Source organism: Polypterus senegalus, chromosome 9 (assembly GCF_016835505.1).
Source record: "Polypterus senegalus isolate Bchr_013 chromosome 9, ASM1683550v1, whole genome shotgun sequence".
NCBI classification, from domain to species: domain Eukaryota; kingdom Metazoa; phylum Chordata; class Cladistia; order Polypteriformes; family Polypteridae; genus Polypterus; species Polypterus senegalus.
This window is the reverse complement of record NC_053162.1, coordinates 43,576,500-43,604,045: the sequence shown is the minus strand read 5'-3', so window position 1 is coordinate 43,604,045 and position 27,546 is coordinate 43,576,500. Positions and strand designations below refer to the sequence as shown.

Below are 27,546 nucleotides of genomic sequence, written 5' to 3'. Positions count from 1 at the left end.
AAAATCCAGAGGCAGGAATCTGTGCGTACTCCAACTTCCACGTCCTTCCGTTACATAAATCCCGATCAGCGTGAAAACTAACGCTCGTGCACGCGCATTATGTAACGCCCCAAATCCTCCCAGAATTATGCCTATTTGAATATGCAAATCAATATAAATCGCCCTTAAGCGCAGCCTTCTGTGAAAAGACAATGGGAAAAGCACGGGGAAAATATAAGAATTTCAGCGAATAGCAAGTGGAGGCAAAGGAAAAACATACTATTTGTTCAAATAAACCGTGGTATAATCAACAAAATGAAGTTAATCGAGTGACATAGCGTGTTGGAGAAACTTGAAAGCTCACATTCACAAAATCGCACAGTGCGGAAATAAAAAGAAGTCACATATCAAAGTTGCCGTGAAAAGAAGAGTTGTAAGCCCACTGTCTGAGTGTCATATGAAAGTTTATTAGGGTACAGAGAAAAAAGGCACACGGTGGGGAAAAAGCACGAAATGTCAACTTTAATCTCGAATTTTCCACTTTAATCACGTAGTTTATTTTGTCATTTAGTAGAACATTATAAACTTCATCTTAAAATCGTTTAATTAACCAGTTTCTCAAAATTACATTGTAATTAAAGTAGCACGTTAAATGCTTTGTTTTGTATTTGATCTTTTAATCGTATGTGATCTGTGTGTGTGAATCACTACTTGCTTCTTAAACTGGCTCTCTTCCTCCAACTGGACACAGAGTCCATTACATTTGTGATATTACAGCTCTCTGAATAACTAAAATACTGAGATGTATACGTGATGTCATTTTCATGATGATAGGAGCTAAAGCACATTATTAAACATGTGTTTCATGAGCCTCGTGCTCATGACAAGCATTATCTTTTGTCGAAATTTGTCGCTGTGTTTTTAGCTGTGTTGTTATTTTCTCTTTCTGTTTTATATTCAATATATATTGGCATGGCCGCCCCAAGAGTCCTTGCTTTTCTTTCCCCAAGTAACCGATCGCCATACAATCAGCTCTGTAATAGACATTAAGCCATCTGTAAGCTTAGCGCCGATTCTTCAAAACGTTTAAAGAACATTGAAATATCTTCGTAGTACATGTTTAATTATTCTATCCTTCACGACACTCCCAGTGAAGAATATAGATTATTTAAATGAAGTTAAAGTTTTATGTGTATAATTTAACAAACATATTTTGCTGCATTTCACCTTAAAAATGATATCGTCATCATATGTAAATACGCGCTTTATAAAGTGGCCCAGGTTGTGAGATATTATAACTGTAGTGCAAGTTTACAGTGGGGTGATTGTACTTATAAGTACAAACCATTCTACAAGGAGCAATTGATTGAGTGCATTTAAAGTTCTTGGGATTAAACTGTTTCTGAACCGCGAGGTCCGTACAGGAAAGGCTTTAAAACATTTTGCAGTGGCTGAGACAGCGTGTCCTTAAAGCTGTATACCGATAATTCTCTTCCGATCAGCTGCTGCTGTGATTCACACTCAGATACAGTGATATAAATACTCCGAGTCGTGCAGTGAGAGTAATATGGAAAAAGATGATCCGCTGTGGCAACTCCTAACGGGAGGAGCTGAAAGAAGAAGAAGAAGAAGGAGAAGTGAGAGTAACAACGCTAAAGCAGTTATGGTATTTGGAATACTATGGCTGTTCCCTGGACCATTATATTGTTACGAGTTAATTACAATCAGATGCATTACACTAATAAACAATATGCGGTTAGTTTCTGTGTATTTATAAAGCCGCGTCATGAAAATAATGAGTAATCACACAAGAACAGTACCATTGCTTTGACACTGGGTGCCGCCAGTTTGCAAAACCGAGCAGAGAACTTGCGTACGACAAGGTATGAGGTACCGTGGAAAAGTGCGTGGCTTTACGCCAAGTGTAGGTTTTATACATCGCGATTTGAACGTGGAAAAGTTTATATAGCACCGTTTATACATAAGGCCCCTCGTGCCAAACTCTAATCAGCTAATTAACTCAAAACACCTGCAAAAGCCTTTAAATGGTCTCTCAGTCTAGTTCTGTAGGCTACACAATCATGGGGAAGACTGCTGACTTGACAGTTGTCCAAAAGACGACCACTGACACCTTGCACAAGGAGGGCAAGACACAAAAGGTCATTGCTAAAGAGGCTGGCTGTTCACAGAGCTCTGTGTCCAAGCACATTAATAAAGAGGTGAAGGGAGAGAGAGGACAAGATGTGGTAGAAAAATGTGTACAAGCAATAGGGATAACCGCACCCTGGAAAGGATTGTGAAACAAAACCCATTCAAAACTGTGGGGGAGATTCACAAAGAGTGGACTGCAGCTGGAGTCAGTGCTTCAAGAACCACCACGCACAGACATATGCAAGACATGGGTTTCAGCTGTCGCATTCCTTGTGTCAAGCCACTCTTGAACAAGAGACAGCGTCAGAAGCGTCTCGACTGGACTGCTGCTGTGTGGTCCAAAGTTATGTTCTCTGATGAAAGTACATTTTGCATTTCCTTTGGAAATCAAGGTCCCAGAGTCGGGAGGAAGAGAGGAAAGGCACAGAATCCACGTTGCTTGAGGTCCAGTGTAAAGTTTCCACGTCAGTGATGGTTTGGGGTGCCATGTCATCTGCTGGTGTTGGTCCATTGTGTTTTCTGAGGTCCAAGGTCAACGCAGCCATCTGCCAGGAAGTTTTAGAGCACTTAATGCTTCCTGCTGCTGATGAACTTTATGGAGATGCAGATTTCATTTTTCAACAGGACCTGGCACCTGCACAAAGTGCCAAAACTACCAGTACCTGGTTTAAGGACCATGGTACCCCTGTTTTTGATTGGCCAGCAAACTCGCCTGACCTTAACCCATATAAAATCTATGAGGTATTGTGAAGAGGAAGATGCAATACACCAGACCCAACAATTCAGAAGAGCTGAAGGCCACTATCAGAGCAACATGGGCTCTCATAACACCTGAGCAGTGCAACAGACTGATCAACTCCATGCCACGTCGCATTGCTGCAGTAATCCAGGCCAAAGGAGCCCCAACTAAATATTGAGTGCTGTACATGCTCATACTTTTCATGTTCATACCTTTCAGTTGGCCAACATTTCTAAAAATCCTTTTTTTGCATTGGTCTTAATTTATATTCTAATTTTCCGAGATGCTGAATTTGGACCTTTCATTAGTTGTCAGTTATAATCATCAAAATTAAAAGAAATAAAACATTTGAAATACATCAGTCTGTGTGTAATGAATGAATCTAATATACAAGTTTCACTTTTTGAATGGAATTACTAAAATAAATCAACTTTATCATGATATTCTAATTTCATGACCGGCACCTGTATACAGTGGATCCGGAAAGTATTTACAGTGCATCACTTTTTTCACATTTTCTTATGTTACAGCTTTATTCCGAAATGGATTAAATTAATTTTTTTCCTCATATTTCTACACACAACACCCAATAATGACAACGTGAAAAAAGTTTACTTGAGGTTTTTGCAAATTTATTCAAAATAAAAAAACTGATAAATCACATGTACATAAGTATTCACAGCCTCTGCTTAATACTTTGTTGATGCACCTTTGGCAGCAATTACAGCCTCAAGTCTTTTTGAATATGATGCCACAAGCTTGGCACACCTATCCTTGGCCAGTTTCACCCATTCCTCTTTGCAGCACCTCTCAAGCTCCATCAGGTTGGATGGGAAGTGTCGGTGCACAGCCATTTTAAGATCTCTCTCGAGATGTTCAATCAGATTTAAGCCTGGGCTCTGGCTGGGCCACTCAAGAACATTCACAGAGTTGTCCTGAAGCCACTCCTTTGATATCTTGGCTGTGAGCTTAGGGTCGTTGTCTGAGGCCAAGAGCACTCTGGAGCAGGTTTTTATCCAGGATGTCTCTGAACATTGCTGCAGTCATCTTTCCCTTTATCCTCACTAGTCTCCCAGTTCCTGCTGCTGAAAAACATCCCCACAGCATGATGCTGCCACCACCATGCTTCAATGTAGGGATGGTATTGGCCTGATGATGAGCAGTGCCTGGTTTCCTCCAAATGTGACGCCTGGCATTCACACCAAAGAGTTCAATCTTTGTCTCATCAGATCATAGAATTTTTTTTCTCATGGTCTGAGAGTCCTTGAGGTGCCTTTTGGCAAACTCCAGGCGGGCTGCCATCTGCCTTTTACTAAGGAGTGGCTTCCGTCTGGCCACTCTACCATACAGGCCTGATTGGTGGATTGCTGCAGAGGTGGTTGTCCTTCTGGCAGGTTCTCCTCTCTCCAGAGAGGACCTCTGGAGCTCTGGCACAGTGACCATCGGGTTCTTGGTCACCTCCCTGACTAAGGCCCTTCTCCCCAGATCGCTCAGTTTACATGGCCGGCCAGCTCTAGGAAGAGTCCTGGTGGTTTCGAACTTCTTGCTCTTACGGATGATGGAAGCCACTGTGCTCATTGGGACCTTCAAAGCAGCAGAAATTTTTCTGTAACCTTCCCCAGATTTGTGCCTCAAGACAATCCTGTCTTGGAGGTCTACAGACAATGCCTTTGACTTCATGCTTGGTTTGTGCTCTGACATGAACTGTCAACTGTGGGACCTTATATAGACAGGTGTGTGCCTTTCTAAATCATGTCCAATCAACTGAATTTAACACAGGTGGAGTCCAATTAACACTAGAATTACCAGAGCCTACGAAAAAACTCGTAATTCCGTCCCACCTTAAACTGCTTCTTAAATCCCTTCACACCTCTCTGCCAGCGCCCTTTGTCTTCTGAATGTGCTGATAAAGAGAAGCTTGGAGCAGCCGGCTATTCCATCCCCCCACCAATTTAGAACGTGCACGAACTTCTCTCAGCTCATGCCTTGATTGAGTATCTGGGAGTGAAGTGGAGTTTTAGAGTGGAAATAATAGATCGTTATTTGGAACACACGCATTTCATGTCTGTTCCGTTTCTACAGTAATCTGTGTCAACACATTGTTAAAACAGAAACATTTTTTATATTCTAGTAGTAGATGACAAAATGTAGGCATAAACTATATAATGTATGAAGCTTGAAGTCCAAATAGCAAAGAAACATTTTCACAAGAATAACACAATTGCGCTTTTATTCAAAAATATAACTGCAGAAACAAAAAACCGCCTTAACATGCGACATTGACAGCAGTTTATTGTAACTGCCTCCGTGGTTCAATAGAATCAGCCCGCTTGGGAATCAAAGGTCACGAGTTCGATCCTCGCCCTCCGTTTTGAGAAGTAAACTGCTCTTAGTCTTACTGTTTTAGAATAAAAGCATACATTTGATTTCAGTCTGTAACAGCCGGTGCAATTTATGATCCTTGTAAAGGTTAGCTTTTTTTTAATTCACTTTTCATTCTCTCAGTCGCGTTCAGAATCAATCCATACAACCCCATCTGACACGGCTGTTTTCACTAAAGACGCGCTATAGCTCTGCAGTGTACCACGATGCATACTAACTAATCAAACCCACCCCGGTTCTGACACACAAACGCTGGCAAGCTGCCTTCTTCGTATCTCACCGTCACTTGCTTTTCTTTTTATTCAGTTTTATTGAGTGTTCCTGCCAGTCCCCGCATGTTGCTGTATGCTGTTTCTTTTGTACTCCAGGACATGCAGAGGAAAGAATGGTAAAGACCAGTAACTTCGCGCTATATGCAATCATCAGACACTCCCATCTGCCCGTGTCGCTCAAACACAGGAACATATATTGGTGTAAAAGTATAACAAAAGTGCACTTTTATTCAAGTGCACTTTTTCCATCGCCTTTTCCTGTAAGAAGCAATGTACACACTTCTCTCTATGCTGTGGTTTCTATTACACACCTGAAAGAAAGAGACAATATATGTGAAAATATAATCGCACTAATGCAATATTATTTGAAAACGAACAGCGCCAGATCGGGTGTGAATTTATGCAGGAACTGGAAATTCTCTGATGCGGACCTTCCACCAGGGAAGAAAGTACAATGCCAGGTGCTCATTCAGTGTAATAGAAACCATAGCACAGAGAGGTGTGTACACGCAACAAGTACACGGTCGTAAATGTAGGAAGGACGGTCCTTGGGTGTGTGGGAACTGTTAATATTTGAATGTGATGATTTTATATAGCACGGAATGAAAATCAGCACTTCTTAGCATTGCACCATGCAAGCTGTCGTATCAATCGCCTACTGTAACTTGCTTTCTTTTTCTTCGGTTATACAGGTAGTTTTGAATAAAAGTGCACTTGTTTTGTTTGCGAAATGAAGTGTCTGTGCACTTTTCGTGGCATTACACGTGTATTTTTGAGCATGCCCGTTTGAGCAGTAAAAAGTATTGAAAAGTATAACAAAACAACGGGCAGATGGGGAGTGTCTGATGATTGCATATAGCGCCGAACTTACTGCTCTTTACCATTCTCTCCTCTGCATGCCCTGGAGTACAAAAGAAACAGAATACAGACGGCTATAGCTCTGCGTTGTACCACGATGCATACTAACGCACCCCCCAAAAGGGTTCTGACACACAGACGCTGGCGAAGCTGCCTTCTTCGTATCTCACCATCACTTGATTTTCTTTTTATTCAGTTTTATTGAGTGTTCCTGCCAGTCCCCGCATGTTGCTGTATGCTGGATATTTTCACATGTATTGTCTCTTTCTTTCAGGTGTGTAATAGAAACCACAGCATAGAGAGAAGTGTGTACATTGCTTCTTACAGGAAAAGGCGATGGAAAAAGTGCACTTGAATAAAAGTGCACTTTTGTTATACTTTTACACCAATATATGTTCCTGTGTTTGAACGACACGGGCAGATGGGGAGTGTCTGATGATTGCATATAGCGCCGAAGTTACTGGTCTTTACCATTCTTTCCTCTGCATGTCCTGGAGTACAAAAGAAACAGCATACAGCAACATGCGGGGACTGGCAGGAACACTCAATAAAACTGAATACGAAGAAGGCAGCTTCGCCAGCGTTTGTGTGACAGAAGCCAGTTTGTGGGTTGGGCGGGGGGGCGTCAGTATGCATCGTGGTACACTGCAGAGCTATAGCGCGTCTTTAGTGAAAACAGCCGTGTCAGATGGGGTTGTATGGATTGATTCTGAACGCGACTGAAAGAATGAAAAGTGAATTAAAAAAAAAGCTAACCTTTACAAGGATCATAAATTGCACCGGCTGTTACAGACTGAAATCAAATGTATGCTTTTATTCTAAAACAGTAAGACTAAGAGCAGTTAACTTCTAAAATCGGAGTGACGCAGGATCGAACTCATTACCTTTTGAATCCCAAGCGGGAAGTGATTCTATTGAACCACTGAGGAAGTTACAATAAACAGCATTCAATGTCGGATGTTAAGGCGGCTTTATGTTTCTGCAGTTATATTTTTAAATAAAAGCGCAATTGTGTTATTCTTGTGAAAATGTTTCTTTGCTATTTGGACTTCAGGCTTCATACATTATATAGTTTATGCCTACATTTTGTCATCTACTACTAGAATATAAAAAACGTTTCTGTTTTAACAATGTGTTGACACAGATTACTGTAGAAACGGAACAGACATGAAATGCGTGTGTTCCAAATAACGATCTATTATTTCCACTCTAAAACTCCACTTCACTCCCAGATACTCAATCAAGGCATGAGCTGAGAGAAGTTCGTGCACGTTCTAAATTGGTGGGGATGGAATAGCGGCTGCTTCTAGCTTCTCTTTATCAGCACATTTAGAAGACAAAGGGCGCTGGCGGAGAGGTGTGAAGGGATTTAAGAAGCAGTTTAAGGTGGGATGGAATTACGAGTTTTTTCGTAGGCTCTGGTAATTCTAGTGTTAAGCTGCAGAAACATCTCAAGGATGATCAGGGGAAACAGGATGCACCTGAGCTCAATTTTGAGCTTCATGGCAAAGGCTGTGAATACTTATGTACATGTGCTTTCTCAGTTTTTTCATTTTTAATAAATTTGCAAAAACCTCAGGTAAACTTTTTCACTTTGTCATTATGTGGTGTTGTGTGTAGAATTCTCCGGAAAAAAATGAATTTAATCCATCTATCATCTTTAATAAAACCCATGTGCGTCCAGGTGTCCGTGTGTGTGTCTTCTGGTGAAGTGCGCATTGCGGGGGCCACGCCACACATCGCACCGTGCCCCGCCCATGCGCTCAGCACCGTGGACACAAACACACTGGAAGCTGGGCACACAGTGAATGGCCTAGCTGCTGCCGCGCATGATAAGCAAATAAAGTACACACACTGGAAGCTGGGCACACAGTAAATGGCCTTGCCACGGCCGTGCATGATAAGAAATAAACAACACCAGTGCTGGGAAGAGTGCTGATTGGGTAGTCACGGCCGCGCACATAAAATCCATTGCTGGGGAGACACCACACATTAAACAATCAGCTGCACGCCCCCACAGATTAAAATACTTGTTGGAGAACTGCACAATACTTGCTGGGGAGACGCCACAGGCACGATTATAAGCAGCACGCCATACATTACATTAGTTGCTGGGGACACTCTGCTGATTTCCCACTGTTGTGACAGAAAAGTCATATTAAGGACAACAAAACCAGTATTACTGTCAGAGAAAATTACAGGCATTTTACGGAAATACAAACTAGTATTACTGCGAGAGAAAATTAATGACACGCAATACAGTGATACATATTACAGCCACATACAAGCCAGTATTGCTGTAGGAGAAAATATTACGGACGTATCTACTAACAACATGACACCCAAAAAAAAGGACACGTCAAGTAGGACCAAAGACACAGACTATCAAATCCTATATAAGCGACATCTCCTGGAAGAATGGTCAGCTCAACAAGTAAACATCAACAAAAGAAAGGCTGAAAGACAAAGAAAAATGCGAGCAAATAGATCGATTGAAGAAAAAGAAAATGACCGTCAGAAAAACACTAAAAGAGAAAGACTCAGAAGAGCAAACCTCAGAAAAAGTTGGTATTTACTTGCCAAAACCAGTATTCAGCCACGGTCAGTTATATGTTGCATTATCAAGAGTAAGAAGTTTTCCAGATGTTGATGTCAAGGTTGTAGAGATTCCTGAACAAGGCAAACTGATGCCAAACTCAGACAAAATATTTACAAGAAATGTTGTCTATAATGAAATTGTATAGAAACATTTCATGAGGTAAAAAAATGGAAAATTTTACCTAAATATCTTCTTCAGATATTGTGTCTTACAGATTGTTAGTTGTTGTTTTACACTAAGGCAATATTAATTATACTTACTTTATTGTCATATACGTTTCTATTTTATTTTTATTATTATTTTACCTTAGGCTTCTTGCAAAAATATTTTTGACAAAAAAAAAATTAAGACAAGAAACAGAATGAGGTCAAGGTCCCTTGCCATTTAATATAGACTGTACCTACTAATGTTTATGCACTACTGTTCTAGCACCCGTTATTGTAACGGGCTTAACGTCTAGTTTTGGAATAAGGCTGTAACATAACAAAATGTGGAAAAAGTGATGCGCTGTGAATACTTTCCGGATGCACTGTATTACAGCGGTTAGTTACTTCTCTGCATGACAACAGAGTAAGATAAGGAACTATATTTTCCAGTTTATCTTCTGAAAAGTAACGTTTGCAAATAAGGATGATAATGCTTATCCCATTTTCTTTACATAATTATTATAATTTTGTTTTACTTGTTTTATTTAAATAGTAGCAAACATTTATCATACCTTTTATCCTGTTTGATGTAAATCTTTGTAACACACATGAAACTGAGAGATAAAATTTGAACTCTCTTTTGTTGCTTTGGGAAGGGTGTTTGTTGCTTTCTTCTCTAGGCTGACTGAACAATTAAGTTTTTTTTTTCACAGCACTTTCTTTTAGATCAGATTGTTTTAATAATGTGCTGAACCAGGAAAGAAAAGGGCTACCACAGGCTGCTGAGAAGTTTGTTATACTTTCATGCACTTCCTTTCCCCCAATTTTTATCATGTTATATTTTAGTTACAGGATAATAGAAAGATGTCATGGCACATGGGAATAAAAAACTCATTTCTGCCCAGCAGAGAAGAGCACTCTGACACTTTAATGATTTAATGAGAGGTTTACACATAGTGTGTTATAGTGTTATACTTCAGGTATGAATTACTGGGACTCTCAGAACTGCAATAACACCCTACCAGAAAAGAAACAGAATTTATTATGCACACTTTGATTTATATTTTAGCCAGCTCAATACAAATAAACTCTTTGCTATTGTGACTAAACTATATAGAAACAGTTATACTCTTTGTAAATACATCCATCCATCCATCCATCCATTTCCTAACCCGCTGAATCCGAATACATGGTCATGGGGGTCTGCTGGAGCCAATCCCAGCCAACACAAGGCACAAGGCAGGAACCAATCCTGGGCAGGGTGCCAACCCACAGCAGGACACACACAAACACACCCACACACCAAGCACACACTAGGGCCAATTTAGAATCGCCAATCCACCTAACCTGCATGTCTGGATTGTGGGAGGAAACCGGAGCGCCCAGAGGAAACCCACGCAGACATGGGGAGAACATGCAAACTCCACGCAGGGAGGACGATCCAGAAATTCCAATTCCAAAAATGTTGGGACGCTGTGTGAAATGCAAAGAAAAACAGAATGCAATGATTTGCAAATCTCATAAACCAATATTTTGTTCACAATAGAACACAGAAAACATATCAAATGTTGAAAGTGAGACAATTAACAACAAGAAAAATATTAGCTCATTTTGAATTTGACGTTTCAAAAAACTTGGGACAGGGGCAACAAAAGCCTGGAAAAGAGGTACTAAAAAGAAACAGTTGGAAGAACATTTGGCAACAGGTCAGTAACATGATTGGGTATAAAAAGAACATCATAGAGAGGCAGAGGCTTTGTAGTATAGGAATCCAGGGGCCACATGCATAACGCTGTGCGTAGAATTCGCACTATAACATGACGTAAGCACAAAAGCCGAAATGTGCTTACGCACAGAAAAATCCACATGCAGGAATCTGTGCGTACTCCAACTTCCACGTTCTTCCGCTCCATAAATCCCCGTCAGCGTGAAAAGTAACGCACGTGCATGTGACTGCTGTCTCGCCACAGTTCCTCCCAGAATTATGCCTCTTTGAATATGCAAATCAATATAAATAGCCTTTAAGCTCAGCGTTCTGTGAAAAGACAATGGGAAAAGCGAATACCAAGTGGAGGCAAAGGAAAAACATACTATTTGTTGATTTAAACAGTGGTATAATCAACAAAAGGAATCTGATCGAGTGACATAGTGTGTCGGAGAAACTCGAAAGCTCAAATTCACAAAGTCGCACAGTGCCAAAATAAAAAAGAAGTCACATATCAAAGTCTCCGTGAAAAGGCGAGTTGAAGACTACCATCTGAGCTTATTAGGGTACAGACAAAAAAATAGGCACACAGTGAGGAAAAAAGCACAAAATGTCAACTTTAATCTCGAAATTTCCACTTTAATCTGGTAGTTTATTTTGTCATTAAAGTAGAACATCATAAACTTAATCTTAAAATCATTTAATTTACTAGTTTCTCAAATCCCATCGTAACTAAAGTAGCATGTTAAATGCTTTGTTTTGTATTTGATCTTCAATGTGCTCTATGTATGTGAATCACTACGTGCTTCCGTTCTTTCTCTTTCTCCGACAGGACACAGAATCCATTACATTCGAGAATATTACAGCTCTCTGAATAATTAAAATACTGCGATGTATACGTGATATCATTTTCATGATGACTGGAATGAAAGCATGTTTTTAAACATGGGAACACAATGGCGCAGTGATTTTTCATGTCTCACACAAGATGCTGCTGCGCCATGCGCGACCTTCGATGAAATAATTTATTGTAGCAGTACTGTCTCTTTCAAACGTACTAACCTCCAATTCCTGTCCTTACTTTTCTTTCCCCAAATACCCAATCACCACACAATCAGCTCTGTAATAGATGTTAAGCCACCTGTAAGCTTACAACAACGATTCTTCAAAACTTTTAAGGAACATTGAAATATCTTCATAGTACGTGTTTAATTATTCTATCTGTCTATCCTTCCAGTGTCGCGCAGCCTCAGCAAATATACAGCGCAAGGCAGGAACAATACCTGAACTTGCTAGCGCTGCGGCACCGTGTCCTCACATGTTTATTAACAATAAAGATTATTTAAATGAAGTTAAAGTTTTATCTCTATAATATAATCAACATATTTTGCTGCATTTCATCTTAAAAATGATATCATCATCATATGTACCGTAGATCCCATTATATAAGCCGAGAATTTCGTCCTAGATTTTTGGCTTGGAGTTTGGTGGTCGGTTTATACGAGTATCATTTCAGATTCAAGATTTCCAGCGCAATGCCGGATTTGCTGATGAATACGGAAGTAAATAATGACGAAATCACAGAGCCATCTTTCAGATAATGAAGTCATTTTGCATGCCGGTACTTTAAATTAAATAAAGAATTTATTAAAAAAAAGTGTTTTAGTTGTTGATTTTATTAATAAAATTTATAATAAATTATCGGGAAGTTTAAAATGAAATTTTTGGTTTTGATTTACGATCAACATCTTGCGTTACGAAATGGATGCGGTCACGTTATCGCTCGCGATTGTAAACAAACAACCGAGAGCGTTAGTAGCGTCAGTCGGAGCCCAGATACATGTGTTTGTGGATGTAATTTCCGTCATTGCAGTGATTTACCTATATATATAATTCATTAAGACCATGCAAGCAAGACACATAATTGTTAAGGAAGGAAGAGAAGGTAAAAGTAAGCGATCGCAATCGAAACGAAGATGGACATTGTGTGGAAATATTTCCTCCCTTACTGCAGCCCAAAGATGTCAAAATAAAGGGTGAATACAGTATGAAATTGTTTCTAGAATAGAAAGCCTTTTATTGTCACTATACACATCTACAATGAGATTAAAAGCAGCTCCTTCAGTGCAGAAAAAAGTTCTGTATAGGGCTTGTATGGTTGTTTTTTTAGCTTTAGCATAACACCGGATCTGTGGCCCCGCTTCTGCTTTCTTTCCCTCCTCTGTCTGTGTTGTCTCCTAGAGCCGACAACAATCCACGGAGAGCTCGCTGGTCTCGCTATGTTGTCTGGGATGTTGTGCGTGTGATGAAAAACACTTGAAACAGATGTCTGGCTCTGGACACCGATGTCTATAAGGTTTTAAATGATGTAGCGGATGTTCGCCAAACCGATTGTGCACAAACAAGGACACAAAAAAAAAGTACAAAAACAACAAAAAAGTGCACTGAAAAGGAGAGCCCTGAGGCCGCTGCGACCATGTGTGCTGCCATGCTCCTAGCTTAATTGAAGTAGGCTTGGCACTTTTTATAACTTTTTGGTTAGTACATTAGAAAAATTATTGGTGTTTTGGTAAATTATGCACATTATATTATATATCAAAAATGCCGGCAGTCTCAAATTCTCGCCGATAAACATTATAAATATACCCGAAGAAACACTTTTAAGGAAATTTAGAAAATTTTGCTTGGAGAAGGGGGTCGGCTTAAATACCGGTCATCGGCAAATACATGTAATTTAGTAGGTAGAGAAGGGGTTCGGCTAATATACCGGGTCGGCCTGTATTCCGGGATCTACGGTAAATACGCGTTTTATAAAGTGGCGCAGGTTGTGCAATATTATAACTGTAGTGCAAGTTTCCAGTGGGGTAATTGTACTTATAAGTACAAACAGTTCTACAAGGACCAATTGATTGAGTGCGTTTATAGTTCTTGGGATGAAACTGTTTCTGAACCGCGAGGTCCGTATAGGAAAGGCTTTGAAACGTTTTGCCGTGGCTGAGGCAGCGTATGCTTGATGCTGTATACAGATAATTCTCTTTCTGATCAACTACTGCTGTGATCAGATACAGTGATATAAATACTCCAAGTGGTGCAGTGAGAGTAATATGGAAAAAGATGATCCGCTGTGGCAACCCTTAAAGGGAGCAGCTGAAAGAAGAAAAAGAAGAAGGTGCAGTGAGAGTAACAACGCTAAAGCAGTTATGATATTTGGAATACTATAGTTATAACCTGGGCCATTATATTGTTACAGGTTAATTACAATCAGATGCATTACCCTAATAAACAATATGCAGTTAGTTTCAGTGTATTTATAAAGCCGTGTCAGGAATATGGTTAACGGTAATGGTAAAGGGTAACTACACAGGAACAGTAGCACTGCTTTGACGCTGGGTGCCGCCAGTCTGTAAAACCGAGTGGAGAACTTGCGTACGACAGGGTATGAGGTACCGTGGAAAAGTGTGTGGCTTTACGCCAAGTGTAGGTTTTATACATTGCGATTTGAACATGGAAACGTTCTTACGCAACATTTCTGTGCGTACGCACCGTTTATACATGAGGCCCCAGGTGCTGAACTAGCCTGCCTGCAGTCCAGACCTTTCAGAAATTGAAAACATCTTACAAATTGTGCAGTGAGCAACTAGAATCAAATAGCAGACAAGAATGGGACAACATTCCTCTCACAAAAGTTCTGCAAATGGTATAATCCATTCCCAGATGTTTACGGACTGTTGTTAAAAGTAGACAGGATGCTACACAATGGTAAACATGGCCCTGCCACAACTTTTTTTGGTATGTGTTGCTCCCAACAAATTCAAAATTACCTTATTCTTTTCTTAAAATGGTACATTTTCTCAGTTTAAACATTTTATATGTTTTCTTTGTTCTATTGTGAATACATTTTTGTGAATTTAAATTTTACACTACATCCCAACTTTTCTGAAATTAGGGTTATAAATGATTTAAACAATGTTTTCTATCGATTTTGAAAAATACATTTCTGTAAAAAACTCACCTACCCAAAATTATAAAAATAAATTCCTGTAAAAAAAACTCTCGCCTGTCCAAAACTACAAATACTGAGTTTCTACAGGAGTGGAAATTCAGGGGTACATTTCGTTGCTCATCTCTGGACAAGGTCTAGCTCATCGTTGCCTTTTTTTTTTTTTTTTTAAACATGATAACCATAACTGCACACAATACTGAAAACATGAGAGTGCATTGTAAATTATAAGCAGAAAATTCCTTTGCATGCAGTACACCAGTGGTTCTTAAAGTTTTTCCTCTGGCGACTTGCAATTGGATGTGGAGTGTCATCCAGGTGGATCCATCCCCCTTGCCATACTTTAGCAATTAGTTATTCATGCCCCCTTGGAAAATCGACAATGTTCATTGTCTGGGGGGGTTTTTTTTCACTTGCAAGCGGGAACCCATCGCAAGACATTTTGCAACTTTCTCATTCAGTACTATTGTAATTCACGAACTTGCGCGATCAATATACAGACATTGCACAACCCATGGTTTAAAGAAATGCTGCAGTACACTAATAATGGTGCTAGAGAGTGACAATGTGCTATTACCACATACAAATTAGAATTTAAGGACCCTGCAAACATCTAACAGTTGTTGTGATTGTAAACATTCAACTAGACAGGTTTGCACTGTCTGACAATTCAGGGATCTCCTTCCTTGCTTAGCTCGTACTCAGATACTCTACAAATTTAATAAGCATTTTTAAGTGACATTATACTGAGAATTAAAGTTGCCATCCATACATGCCCAGGAAAGAAATTTTGAATAAAATAATACTCTTTGAATTTTTTTGTACAGAAGTACGTTTGTCACAAACAGATTGAAATAATTCAATATACAGAGAAGGGCAGACTTGTATCCAGAAACACCCGATTGGTATGAAAGGCTGAAACCATGTTAGAAAAACGATATAGAATGACAGATAAGGAACAATTTCTAAAATAACATCAAACTACCATAGTGCTCTGAAAGAGAAAACATAATAATGCATAACCCACCGTAAAGACATAGGAAACAGGAACATCAACTTTAAACAAAATCTGGTGAAATCGATTCATCATGCTAAATTAGGAGAGACTTCTACCATAGTATGTGCACAGCGACCAAAAGCTAAATGCTACAGCATACTCAATTCTGTTGCTTGCTTCTTGACTATTGCTTATTAATTCTGCAATGTCCGCTGGATATAACATGAGTATAAGTTTACTCTACATAAAGTACCTGCTAGGTCATAAGATATTAAATCAGTTAAGCATTTATGGAATCTGGTGCAATTGGCTATTCTTACTGGAGTGGGCCAACATTCAAATTCCAAAGTTGTGACCCCTCACTGAATTCATACTCTGAGGAATTCAGCCTGATGTGTTGATTAAAATCAAGAACTAACATAGTATTGAGTTAGAAGTATTTATAAATGCTGCAATAAATATTAGATGAAATAAAAGTAGAGAGAAGTAAACTTCCTGTTTGTGAAAATTATCTTAATTATGCTCTAAACCTAGAATCAAATCTTCAAAAAACAAATTTAATAGCACTTTATTTCTAGCACTGTGAACACAAAATTGACCAATTACGAGTATTTGGCCTAATGGGTTGAATTCAAGACAAAAAAAATAAAGTTAAAAAAAAAATCACACAAATAGATAAGTGAACAAACTATTCTTGTGGTTCTTGATGAAAGGATCCTTTGCTTGATTTACAGTTATAATTCTTTTTGGAAAAGTTGTGCTAATGCAGCACATATAAATTGCAAAGGTATGCCAACTAATTTTTACAGATTTGCTCAAGGTTACTCAGACTGTGAGTTGGCCACTAATGGACTATGATGCTCTATAACTCACGCCACATTTTCAACTAGATTCTGGTGAAAATATACTGCACAAAAAAATTACAGGAACACTTTTTAATCAGAGTATAGCATCAAGTCAATGAAACTTCTGGGATATCAATCTGGTCAGTTAAGTAGTAAAGGGGGTTATTAATCAGTTTCTGCTGCTTTGGTGTTAATGAAATTAATAACAGATGCACTAGAGGGGCACCAATGAGACAACCCCCCCAAGACAGGAATAGTTTAACAGGTGGACGCCACTGACGTTTTTCCACTAGTTTTGCACTTGGATAAGGTCAGTGAAATTTTTGGACCCATTGTCAGACACTATGCTAGTACAATGGGTCCTGGGTTCCTCCTGGTACACAACAATGCCCAGCCTGATGTGGCGAGAATATGCAGGCAGTTCCTGAAGGATGAAGGAATTGACTGACCCCCACACCAGTCTGACCTAAACCCAATAGAACACCTCTGGGACATTATGTTTCGGTTCATCTGACGCCGCCAGGTTGCACCTCAGACTGTCCAGGAGCTCAGTGATGCCCTGTTCCAGATCTGGGAGAAGATCCCCCAGGACACCATCCGTGATCACATTAAGAGTGTCCCCGACAATGTCAGGCATGCATACAAACATGTGGGTGCCATACAAACTACTGAGTACAATTTGGAGTTGCTACAATGAAATATCAGCAAAATGGACTAGCCTGCTGCATAATTTTTTCACTTTGATTTTTGGAGTGTCTTTGAATTTAGCCAGCTGTAGGTTGATAATTTTCATTTTCATCAAACGATGTGGCATCCTTTTGTTCCTAATATATTACCCAGTCCAAATCTGTATAAATATCCAGCATAATTGTTTTTTCCCCATTGACATCTGATGTGTTTTCAAAATGTTCCTTTAATTTTTTTGAGCAGTACCAGCCGAGATCATGAATGGTTATATCACAAGTAATTTAAACAATGCTACTACTAAACAGAATGAACACTAACCAAACTATTTTTTAGATTTTCATTTTAATTAATTTAAATAATTTTTCAGAATTTGTTTTTCTTTGTGAGTTGTGTCTACCACAATATAAAAATCTGATTTCCTTGTCTTATTTATATGCTTATTTATAGATTCAACACGTAAAATCATCTGCACAATTTGTACTGGTGCTGTAAAAAATTACAATTAAGAGTGAGAAAGCATAAATTAAGAAATGTTCACAATTAATTATTCGGACTTGAGTTTTTACAGAAGTGTAGATTAATAAAAAAAAGATAATGTAAAATTGAGCATGTACTGTAAATTGAAGGAAAGAACAATTCATCTTTCACATCTAATTTTCCCCTATGTTTGTATAAAATGGCAATGATTAATGTGATATACAGCTTTCAGGGCTATTATGTAATACTGTGATAATTCTTTTCCTTTTAACTTCATATTACTGGTTGTTTCATCTCTGTTTAAATAGCAGGTATATTTACTTTAAATATAAGATTTAGGAGATATAGTACTAAGGTAAAAGTGGAGAACTCATATATATGTTTATACAATGCCTCATTGGTGACTTTACTTATCTACATTAGCATTTCAATAGCTTGTAAGCAGAAGTTTTTGTATACTCAATAATTCTTTTTCTGAAAAGTACATTTAACCTCCTTTTTCAGCTTGATTACTTTGAGCACTTTTTCTATTAAAAAAAAGAAAACTTACTGTGATGGGTGAGTACTAATCATGTAGCACCAAAAACCGGCAGTACAACTGTAATTCTGTTTTACTAAGGGGCGTGGAAACAAGATAATAATGTAAGTAACCTAAAGAAAGCACTGTCTTATTGTGGTATAGTAACAAAATCATACTAAATGGAAAACTCCTTCAAAGGGCTGAAACTTCCACATAAAGTTAGAGGATCTGAGATCTGTGGCACATCCAGACAGTGAAAGTGTCATCCTTTACCAATGGGACTCTCAAATGTCAAACTTTTAATACTACATATTTTTGGGAGTTTTTTCTTGCCTTATAAAGAGAGTTAAGGCTGGGGCTATCAAAAAACAGGGCCTCCACCCAATGAAGCACTCCTTATTTAATTTAGGCTATACAAGAAATACATTGTTGTTCTATGTGTTTAATTGCTTTTTAACATTGTGTTTTAGCAAACAGCCTTTATTTATTTAATTTATGTCACTTTTTGGATTTTTTACTTAGGGAACGTACACAAATGCAAACATAATTTACTAGCCATCTATTGCAAATATTATTTGAAAGACCATAATAGCATACTTCTCCTCACCTCCATAGAAAAACACTGAGTCATTTTGTACCAGAAGCTTCACCAGTCTCCATTCCTTGCAACTGTTGTCAGTTAGGACCTCATTTTCTGCCAGTGGTATGATAGGATCTGTTCTTCTAGCTTTTTTGGATTTGTTTTTGACTGAAATTGACAAAAGGTTTTCTTGTTTTCAGTTTCACTCAAAAGTAATTTCAAACTTATCACATAATTAAGCAAAAAATAACAAACAAACACAAAAAAACAGAACAAAGTAAACTATAAACCTCATAAAGGAATAAAATGAATTCTAATGTGAAAAGCACAGGCTATAATGGAAAAATATGCATTAAAATGAACACCAGACTATACAGAAAAATACAGTAGCAAAAAAATACAAACTTCAAACATTGAACAAAAAATGCATAACAAACGGAAACAAAGATTCTCTTCTATTCTGAGATAATGTTAAAGCTCAGTAACAACTTATTCTTTGTGAGATGCAGAATGGAAACTAAAGTGTAGCTTGTACCAAATAAAAAACACTATGAGCTAAAATAAAGTAAATATCATGTTACAAATTTGATTTTCAAAAGAAGCATATAATTGCAATGTATTATAATCTAAATGCAGTAGATGCTTCAATAAACAGAAAAAGTGTTATTAAAAAGAACTCTAGGAGCATCCCCCCCCCACCCCAAAATGAATGAATGAATAAATAAATAAACAAAATTACAACATTAGCTTAAAAAACCAACAAGTACTTCACTGAAAGAACTCAAATCCAAACTTTTATTGGTTGCATGTAATGTACATTTCCTTAGTATACTGGCTTCAAATTTATCTCCTTTTTTTCTATTTTGATTTTTTTTTCCTGTTACATCCCAAAAACATAAGTTAGCTGATTAAACTAAATTAGCCCTGTATGGCTGAGTGTGGCTAACATTTGTGAGCGCACTCTGCAATGAATTAGTGCCCATTTTAAGCTGGTTCCTGCTTTTAACCTGGTGTTACCAGAATATACACAGGTTTTCCCATAACTGTGAACTATATAAAGATAAATGGATAGAAAAAATAAAAGTACGGAACTCGTAGTCATTTGGAAAAAAATATATTTTTAGAATTCTGCAACATATGTATCTAGATGTTATAAATTAAATACAGAAACAACTGTTTAGGAAATTCAAGGTCATTTTAATTATAATAAATAACTAGCTGATTACCCAGTGGCTTTGTTCACTGAGTGCAAGGGAAAAAAATAAAATGTAGCATTTATAAAATAAGTTATTAAGTAGTAAAACATTTTGATAAAAGAATTTGACCATATAAGAAGTGTATAAATTATTAAACAGTAAAACATTTCCATAAGAGAATTTGAATGATATATAAGAAGTGTATAAATTATTAACCAGTAAAACATTAACATTTAAGAACTAAAGATACATTGAGTACTACTGCAGTGGTTTAAGGTAAACTACCTGTTTGACAACCTTGCACTACGTGCCTGTGATTTAAGAGAAAAATTATTCTGAGAAATGTGGACGCTGCCCTTCCGTGCTTAACGGGTAGAAGGTCCAAACAATTCCCAAGTCCAATACTTCACATGAAGAGGTCAGTACATCTTCTTAGATGTAAACCCTCCATCCTCTTAAAAGAATTCATCACTAAAGCAACCTTGAATGTTGCGGGGTTTTAGTGACCCGAACTCACCTTAAGGGACAGTAAGTAGCCTTGCACCGCAATTTACCAAGAGAGTCACGCTTCGATGGCGCCGATTACACTCATTCGCAAAGATTTCCACTGTCCAAGGAGCCAAAGGGGCACCTGAACCGTTACAAACAGTGCGAGAAGGGAGGATGCGGGACGAAACTGCAAAGCTGTCAACCCGGCAGAGCAGCCCGACATTCCGCGCCTCCTACCGTCCACTTTGTTGTCACGACCCCTCGCCGATGAAGGCGGTCTCGTCTTCACATTGTTTACAGCTCAGCGCAGTTAATAAGTAGAAAAATGCAAAGCTCTTTTCTTCATCTCTTCAACTATCAAGTACTGCCAATTAAAAAAAAGTTACAATGTGGCAGTTTCCGGGACAGTCACTTGGATGAATAAATAAAACTCTGTCAGAACGTGCCTGGCGGCGGACGGCTCAGTGCTGGAGTCCACAGAGGAGGGCTGGGAGAGGGCGACGCGGGGCGCACGTCTATGGGATAGATCGGCGTGTTTGTGTTTACTTCTTTTCAATTTTAGTAAAATAACTCTCACACAAATAATAACAATTCGTAAAGACAATATAAAAATGGCATCCACAAACGAAGTGATTAGTTCCTGTATTATAATATGTTCTGTGGTCATACGTAATTACTGTTTCGCATGATCATACGCAATTTCTGTTTCAAACGCGAAAAGAATTTATATATATATATATATATATATATATAATATATAGATACTACACATGCAATCTGCAATATGAATAATATAATATATTCCCATATACATGTCAAAAAGGCGATGTGCATATCACAGAGGATTAGAAGATCAACCCCACAAGTCTTATACTTAAGAAATATTTTAATAAGTGAGAAAATTTCATGCATTTGTCAATTAACTTATTTGGTGGTAATTTTATTTTGCATAATTATTGTGTAACATTCCAATAAAAACTACTGCAATAAATCTATGAGTTCTATACTAGTCATGGGTGGGTGCTGCAGAATCTTTAGAATATTGCATCTAAAGTTGGTCTCTCTAAGGAGGATTTTCCTTTAAAATATTTTCAAAAGGTGACTCATTCTGACTGAGTGCTGCAGAAGCAGCAACAGATGATAACTCTCCCGGGAAAACAAAATGAATGTGGTCTGCAGTTTGTAACCCCTGCTGCTGAATCTGTAACATCTCTACAAGGCGTGCCATGAGCAAGGAATTCTGTTGCAAGCTTGCAACCATTAGTTCTGTGGCAGCCACTACATGGTTGGCAACAGGAATGAAGGACTGGCTCAGCTGGCAAATGGCAGCTTCAATACGATCAGCGAGAGCAGTATGGATTTTAGTCAGATTAGCCAGCCCTTCCTGAATATGGACAATTCCAGCCTGTAGTGCAGCTGTCTGTTCCATTTGGGTCTTAAGGAGCCGAACATCTATATCAGAGAACTGCAAAACCTGAAATGGTGGAGTTTGACTAGACTCTTCACCATCAGAGGTGGAATGAAGTATTTTGCATGGCTCTGGTGGTACAGTATTATCTTCATGTTCAGAAATGACTGTTGGAGAGTGCAGGAGAAAATGGGAAGGACATGCGCAGCCACTAGGAGGACTTTCTTGAAGGGAGTACTCAGTCCTTTGACTGAAGAATCCTGGGTCAACATCTGAAAAACTGTCTTCTATGGTGTCATCTGAAAGAAACAGAAAGCAATGTAAACTCTGAACTAATATGTAAACCTGTCATAAAAATTCAAATATTTTTTATCTGTAGTATATGTTATACTTAATGAAATTTACAATAAGATATGCTGGTATACTTAAGGTCATTCATTAAACTCACATACAGCATACATTTCTTAGAATGTATGAGCTCTACTAGGTTAAGTCTCCCAGGCTCGGTTGTAAATACGCATTTCCAACTAACAAAAGCAACAAAATGGAAGCATTTACAGCAGTAAGCAGTGGAGGGGTATGCAAAAGATAGAAACATTTCATTGCTCAGTATAATTTGACACTTTCTGCTTGAACTAGATTGTTACATAAGGCAAACCTGACATCTCTATAGACAAAATGGCATTAAATCTAAACGTTAATATATAACTGGGCCATAAACCAGGTCATAATTTACTAAAATTAATTAAAGAAAAGCACATTTGTTAAACAATGCACAAGATATTACAAGCTTGTATACTTTATAATGTGTAATTAAGGGTAACTGATCTATTAGATCAGGCTAACTTCATATTTAGTTTTACTCAACAAGTGTGTCATTTATTCACATATAGTGTGAATGTTATCAAAATGCTACCTCTTGTAGCACCCTGTCAAACACCTTCATAAGATCTACAAAGGCATACTGCAGCTTCCTTTCCCTCGTCTGATGACTTTCTTTCATTTGTGTGACAACAAAAATGAAATTCATTTTTTGCTTCCCAGGCATGGAAACAAAGAGCATGATTAAATCATAACAACTGTTACCAAAAAAGTGCTAAACTTTAATACTGTCATAATACTGCTATACTTTTATGCTGTCATTAACCATGACAACTGATAATCAAATATTACTATACTTTCCTAATGTAATGTCTACCAACTAGTATCCATAAAAGTTAAAATATGGGCCTTATATTGTTTAAAGTTTAATGCTCCGTGAAGTCCTTTATACTCTTTATGGAAAGACAATATCCTAGACATTTGTTTCATTTGCCAAAATTCAGTAAAATTCTGTGGAAAGTAATCAAGAGTAAATTAAAGTGAAAATTGAAAAGATTTACACAAAGGATCTATTAAATATATAGTAAATATAAAAGTAAAAAGTTTGAGGAGGCACAATAGATAATGGTAGTAAAAAAAAAAATAAAATCAAAAACCCTATAGCCCATGTGAGAAGGCTCAGAGCCATATAAATAAGTCATAATGAAATGAAAGGAATTGACAGAGAAAATCTAACATTTACAGCATTTTGATCTTTACAGTGAGCTAGAAATCTATTAAACAAATTCAATGCTTCAAAATAAACAAGCAAAAAACAAGTTTTATCATCACAACACATTAAAAAGAACCAAAAGACCAATTTAATAAATGACAAACTAAAGCAAAAAAATAAGACCCTCTAGATAAAATACACAAAAGTTCACACTTGAAATGTGTAATAGTGAACTATAATAATATCTGTCATTTTTTGTTGCTCTGGGAGTCTGGGACGTAGATGGATATTGTTTTATTCTTCTGTATGCTCCTTGGACCAAAGCAAAAAACAATAATTCTTCTTCTGCTCCCAGACTTGGAAGATCTGTGGTCATTTAAATGTACTGTATCAAATGAACTACCGAATCAACAATATTAAAAGCCAGCCTTCATAAAAACTAGCAACATCAAGAGGTGTCTTTTACAAAAAAGGCAAGACTCTTTCCAGACTTTCCTTGAGAGAGGAGTCTACCCTGTATACATTAGCTTGCATTCCTTATGTATGCTTTTTTATTTGATATAATTGCCATAAACACAACATTCACAAGATGTATCATTCAAATCATCACCTTTTTATTCTTTTTTACCAAAAAAACACTCAAATGGTAGTCACTGATAATAAATGTGATGGCCAGAACACTAAATAGGAAGAAATAATAACACCCCTAATTACAGCACACCATTTAATTAACCATTAAGTTGTCTATTAAAATTATTATCTATTATTACTATCTTCTAACCTTTTAATAAAAATAAGCTTAAAGTAAATATATATATTTAAATATCGTCACAGCTAAACTGGCATCAACTTACACATTCCTGTCCAGAATACGTCCCCCTACTGACCTTCACGTCCCTCACAGACAACACCTATAAAAGCCATGCCCCTCTCCACCCCATTCAGTTCTATTTGGACTCTATTCTTTGTGACTACTTGCTGATTTATTTTGCTCTGTTACAATATATGGGGTGGGTCCCCAAACACTATCAAAACAACCCCTCCATGAAATGCTAGATGGCAGCAGCACCTCAGATTCTCGCAAAGAGTATGCGACATGTGTCTCGCCCTTATTTGGGCTCATCAGGCAAACACAGTCCACTGCACCCCTCGCGGGAATCAAACCTCGGAAGTCAGCGTCAGAGGCAAAGTCCCTTTATGCTGTGCCATGCTATGTGATATGTTTATTTGACAGGCTAGAGATCAGAGTAATTACATTCATGTGTTACCTGGTAGGTAACCACCCATACAATCAGATCGAGACTCAGACTATGGATGCTATGAATATATATATATATATATATATATATATATACACACACACACACACACACACTGTACATATACTAATACTAAATATAGGTTTCTACAGTCAAAATGGTATTTAAACAGAAGGGAGACACAATGACACAATGGATACTGCTATTGACTCACAGATACCAAATTTTGGGTTTGAATTCAGCACTCAGTTGCTGTCACTACAAAGTTTGAACACTCTCCTTAAAGCTGTCAAGTCAGGATAACTGGTAATTCCAAACCGGCTTTGTGTGAGTGTGAATGCAGGCATGTGTGTGAGTGTACCCTGCAGTGCACAGGCACACCTTCAGGGTTATTTCCTGACTTGGGCCAAGTGCTGCCAGGATAGCCTCTGGTTACTCTAAACCCTAAACATGTCTTAAGTGGGTTTGGGAGTGTTAAGTTTAATTGGTAGGCAGAATTTCCTAGCTACTTGTTAATGAAAACTATTATTTAAAACTTACTTAACAAGTTTCTAGTTATTTTATCTCAATGGAAGTGTATAACCTTAGACATAAGCAGACGCCTGGAGCAATGAAGAATGTCATATGTCTATAAGCCATAAGATGCACAAAAAGCCTTTCATTGTCCAAAATTAACTCAGTTATGCAAGTGGCTTATAATTCATTTTGCTGCTTTCAGTTTTCATTAATAACTTGAACTTACTCTGGAAAACATTTTTTAAGATGCCATCAATATTAAAATGAAATGCCTAAGTTTTACCCTCCATAATTGCGGTAAAAATGAAAATTTAATGCCTCAGAATATGATCCACAAAATACTTATCATTTTACTGTACTACCTGCATTATATACATCACATTGTTTTCTATTTTTAGGTTTAACACAAGTGAAAGCAAAAAATTCATGCCAATAAACATCAAGCAGTATATACTCTTCTACAGAAGAAAATAAATACAATAGTTGAAAGTAATTTATATTGTATAGCTTACCTGTCTCAAAGTAGACAGTGTGGCCTGGGCTTTGTGAAGTTTGGCTGAAGAGAGTGACTTTCCCCCGACATCGCAGCATTGCTTCCACCCTTCTTTCTAAAGAAGACAATCCCAGGATGTAGCCTCCATTTTGATCTTTAGAACTATTTTTAGCATATGTAATTTTCTGCAAGGTGCGTCTCTTTAAGTCGTCCCATCGTTTTTTCACGTCTCGAATATTCCTCTTGATAGATGAGACTGCATTCACTTTCTCCTTAATTTCTTCCCATATCTTATCCCTTTCCACCAGAGTAAGCCTCTCCAGCCCTTTCCCAAAAAGCTTGTTATTGTTTTTAGACACCTCAGTCACAAGAATGTCCAGCTGTTCCAAAGTGAACTTGGCTTTCCTCTTTATGTTCCAGTCCTTGGATTCAGATATTTGTGACTCCAGCCTGCTCCAGTCTATCTCCTCTTCCCAATTTAATTCTGGAATTTATGGAAATTACCTATCAAATATGTGTTCTTTTTTATTTCCTTACTTCCCGGAAGAAAAAAGAAAAAATATACTTGAAAGTAATTGCAATATCCTAAATGACAGTAATACAGATTTTTTTTTTTAATATTAATGTTTTGATAAGCAGAAATATGATTCAGGAACTACAATGTTTTGATGGTTGCCTATTTAAGATACAAACTTTAAAAGCTCTAGCCTACTTTGCTGTTACATGTGAAGCCTAACTCTAAACTAGCTAAGGATTTTGGATGGAAGACCCTATTAACATTAACCTGAAAATTATGTAGTAGGTAGGCCATTATCTGGAATTCTTAACCAGCTATATTTTGACACTGCAAATCCTTGTGTTTCACAATCTAGGTAAAGAGTGAATAAGCTAAAAATTCATTTAAGAAAAAAACAATAGTGCTTAAAACGTTGAGCCTGTCAATTCAAAGATGTCTAAATTTAATGTTATACCTGGATAAAGTATGTGGTGCTGAACATAAAACACATTAAAAGAAAATCCATTAACAAAAAAAGTTTTTTGGCCAATTATTAATAATGTTCCAAATAACAACATTTATAATCAACTTCAAAAAGTAAATTCTAAAACTGTATAAACTTAAAAATGACTACAGATTGAAATGATCTACAAATTGGCAATCTAAAGGAAAACAGCAATCATCTTTTATCACAAAAGTGCTTTTTTATTATTTTGTTGAATATATTGTAAATTACAAATTTACAACCCCAGTTCCAAAAAACTGTGAAATGTAAATAAAAACAGAATGCAATCTAACATTTACATTTCACAATAGAACACACAAATGTTAAAAGTGAGACATTTTACTGTTTCACATAAATATTAGCTCATTTTGAACTTAATGGCAGCAACACGTCTCAAAAAAGTTGGGATGGGGGCAACAAAAGGCTGGAAAAGTGGTAGTAAAAGAAACAGCTGGAGGAGCATTTTGCAGCTAATTAGGTTAATTGGCAACAGGTCAGTAACATGACTGGGTATAAGAAGAGCATCTTTGAGAGGCGGAGTCTTTCAGAAGGAAATAGCGGACAGATGTTCACCAATCTGCAAAAACCTGCGTCTACAAATTGTGTAACAATTTCAGAATAATGTTCGTCAATGTAAAATGGAAAAGACTGAATATCTCATCATCCACAGTACATAATAACATCAAACGTTTCTGAGAATCTGGAGAAATCAT

The 27,546-nt window shown here is 37.6% G+C and overlaps 1 protein-coding gene across 5 annotated transcripts in view; it reads right to left on the bottom strand.

The window, feature by feature from the left end:
* The window catches only part of vrk3 (VRK serine/threonine kinase 3), an 80,056-nt gene that overhangs the window by 35,971 nt on the left and 16,539 nt on the right, over positions 1–27,546 (bottom strand). The window contains exons 4-5 of one of the 5 annotated variants that reach the window (XM_039763027.1): positions 25,852–26,316; positions 21,423–22,329 (exon numbers count right to left, since the gene is read on the bottom strand). In XM_039763027.1, coding sequence (XP_039618961.1) covers positions 21,686–22,329; positions 25,852–26,316 — 1,109 coding nt within the window. In that variant the 3' untranslated portion in view covers positions 21,423–21,685. Of the gene's footprint in view, positions 1–18,964; positions 19,106–21,422; positions 22,330–25,851; positions 26,317–27,546 lie in introns of those variants that run through there. The other 4 variants (XM_039763024.1, XM_039763023.1, XM_039763025.1 and 1 more) reach the window with 4 other exon arrangements.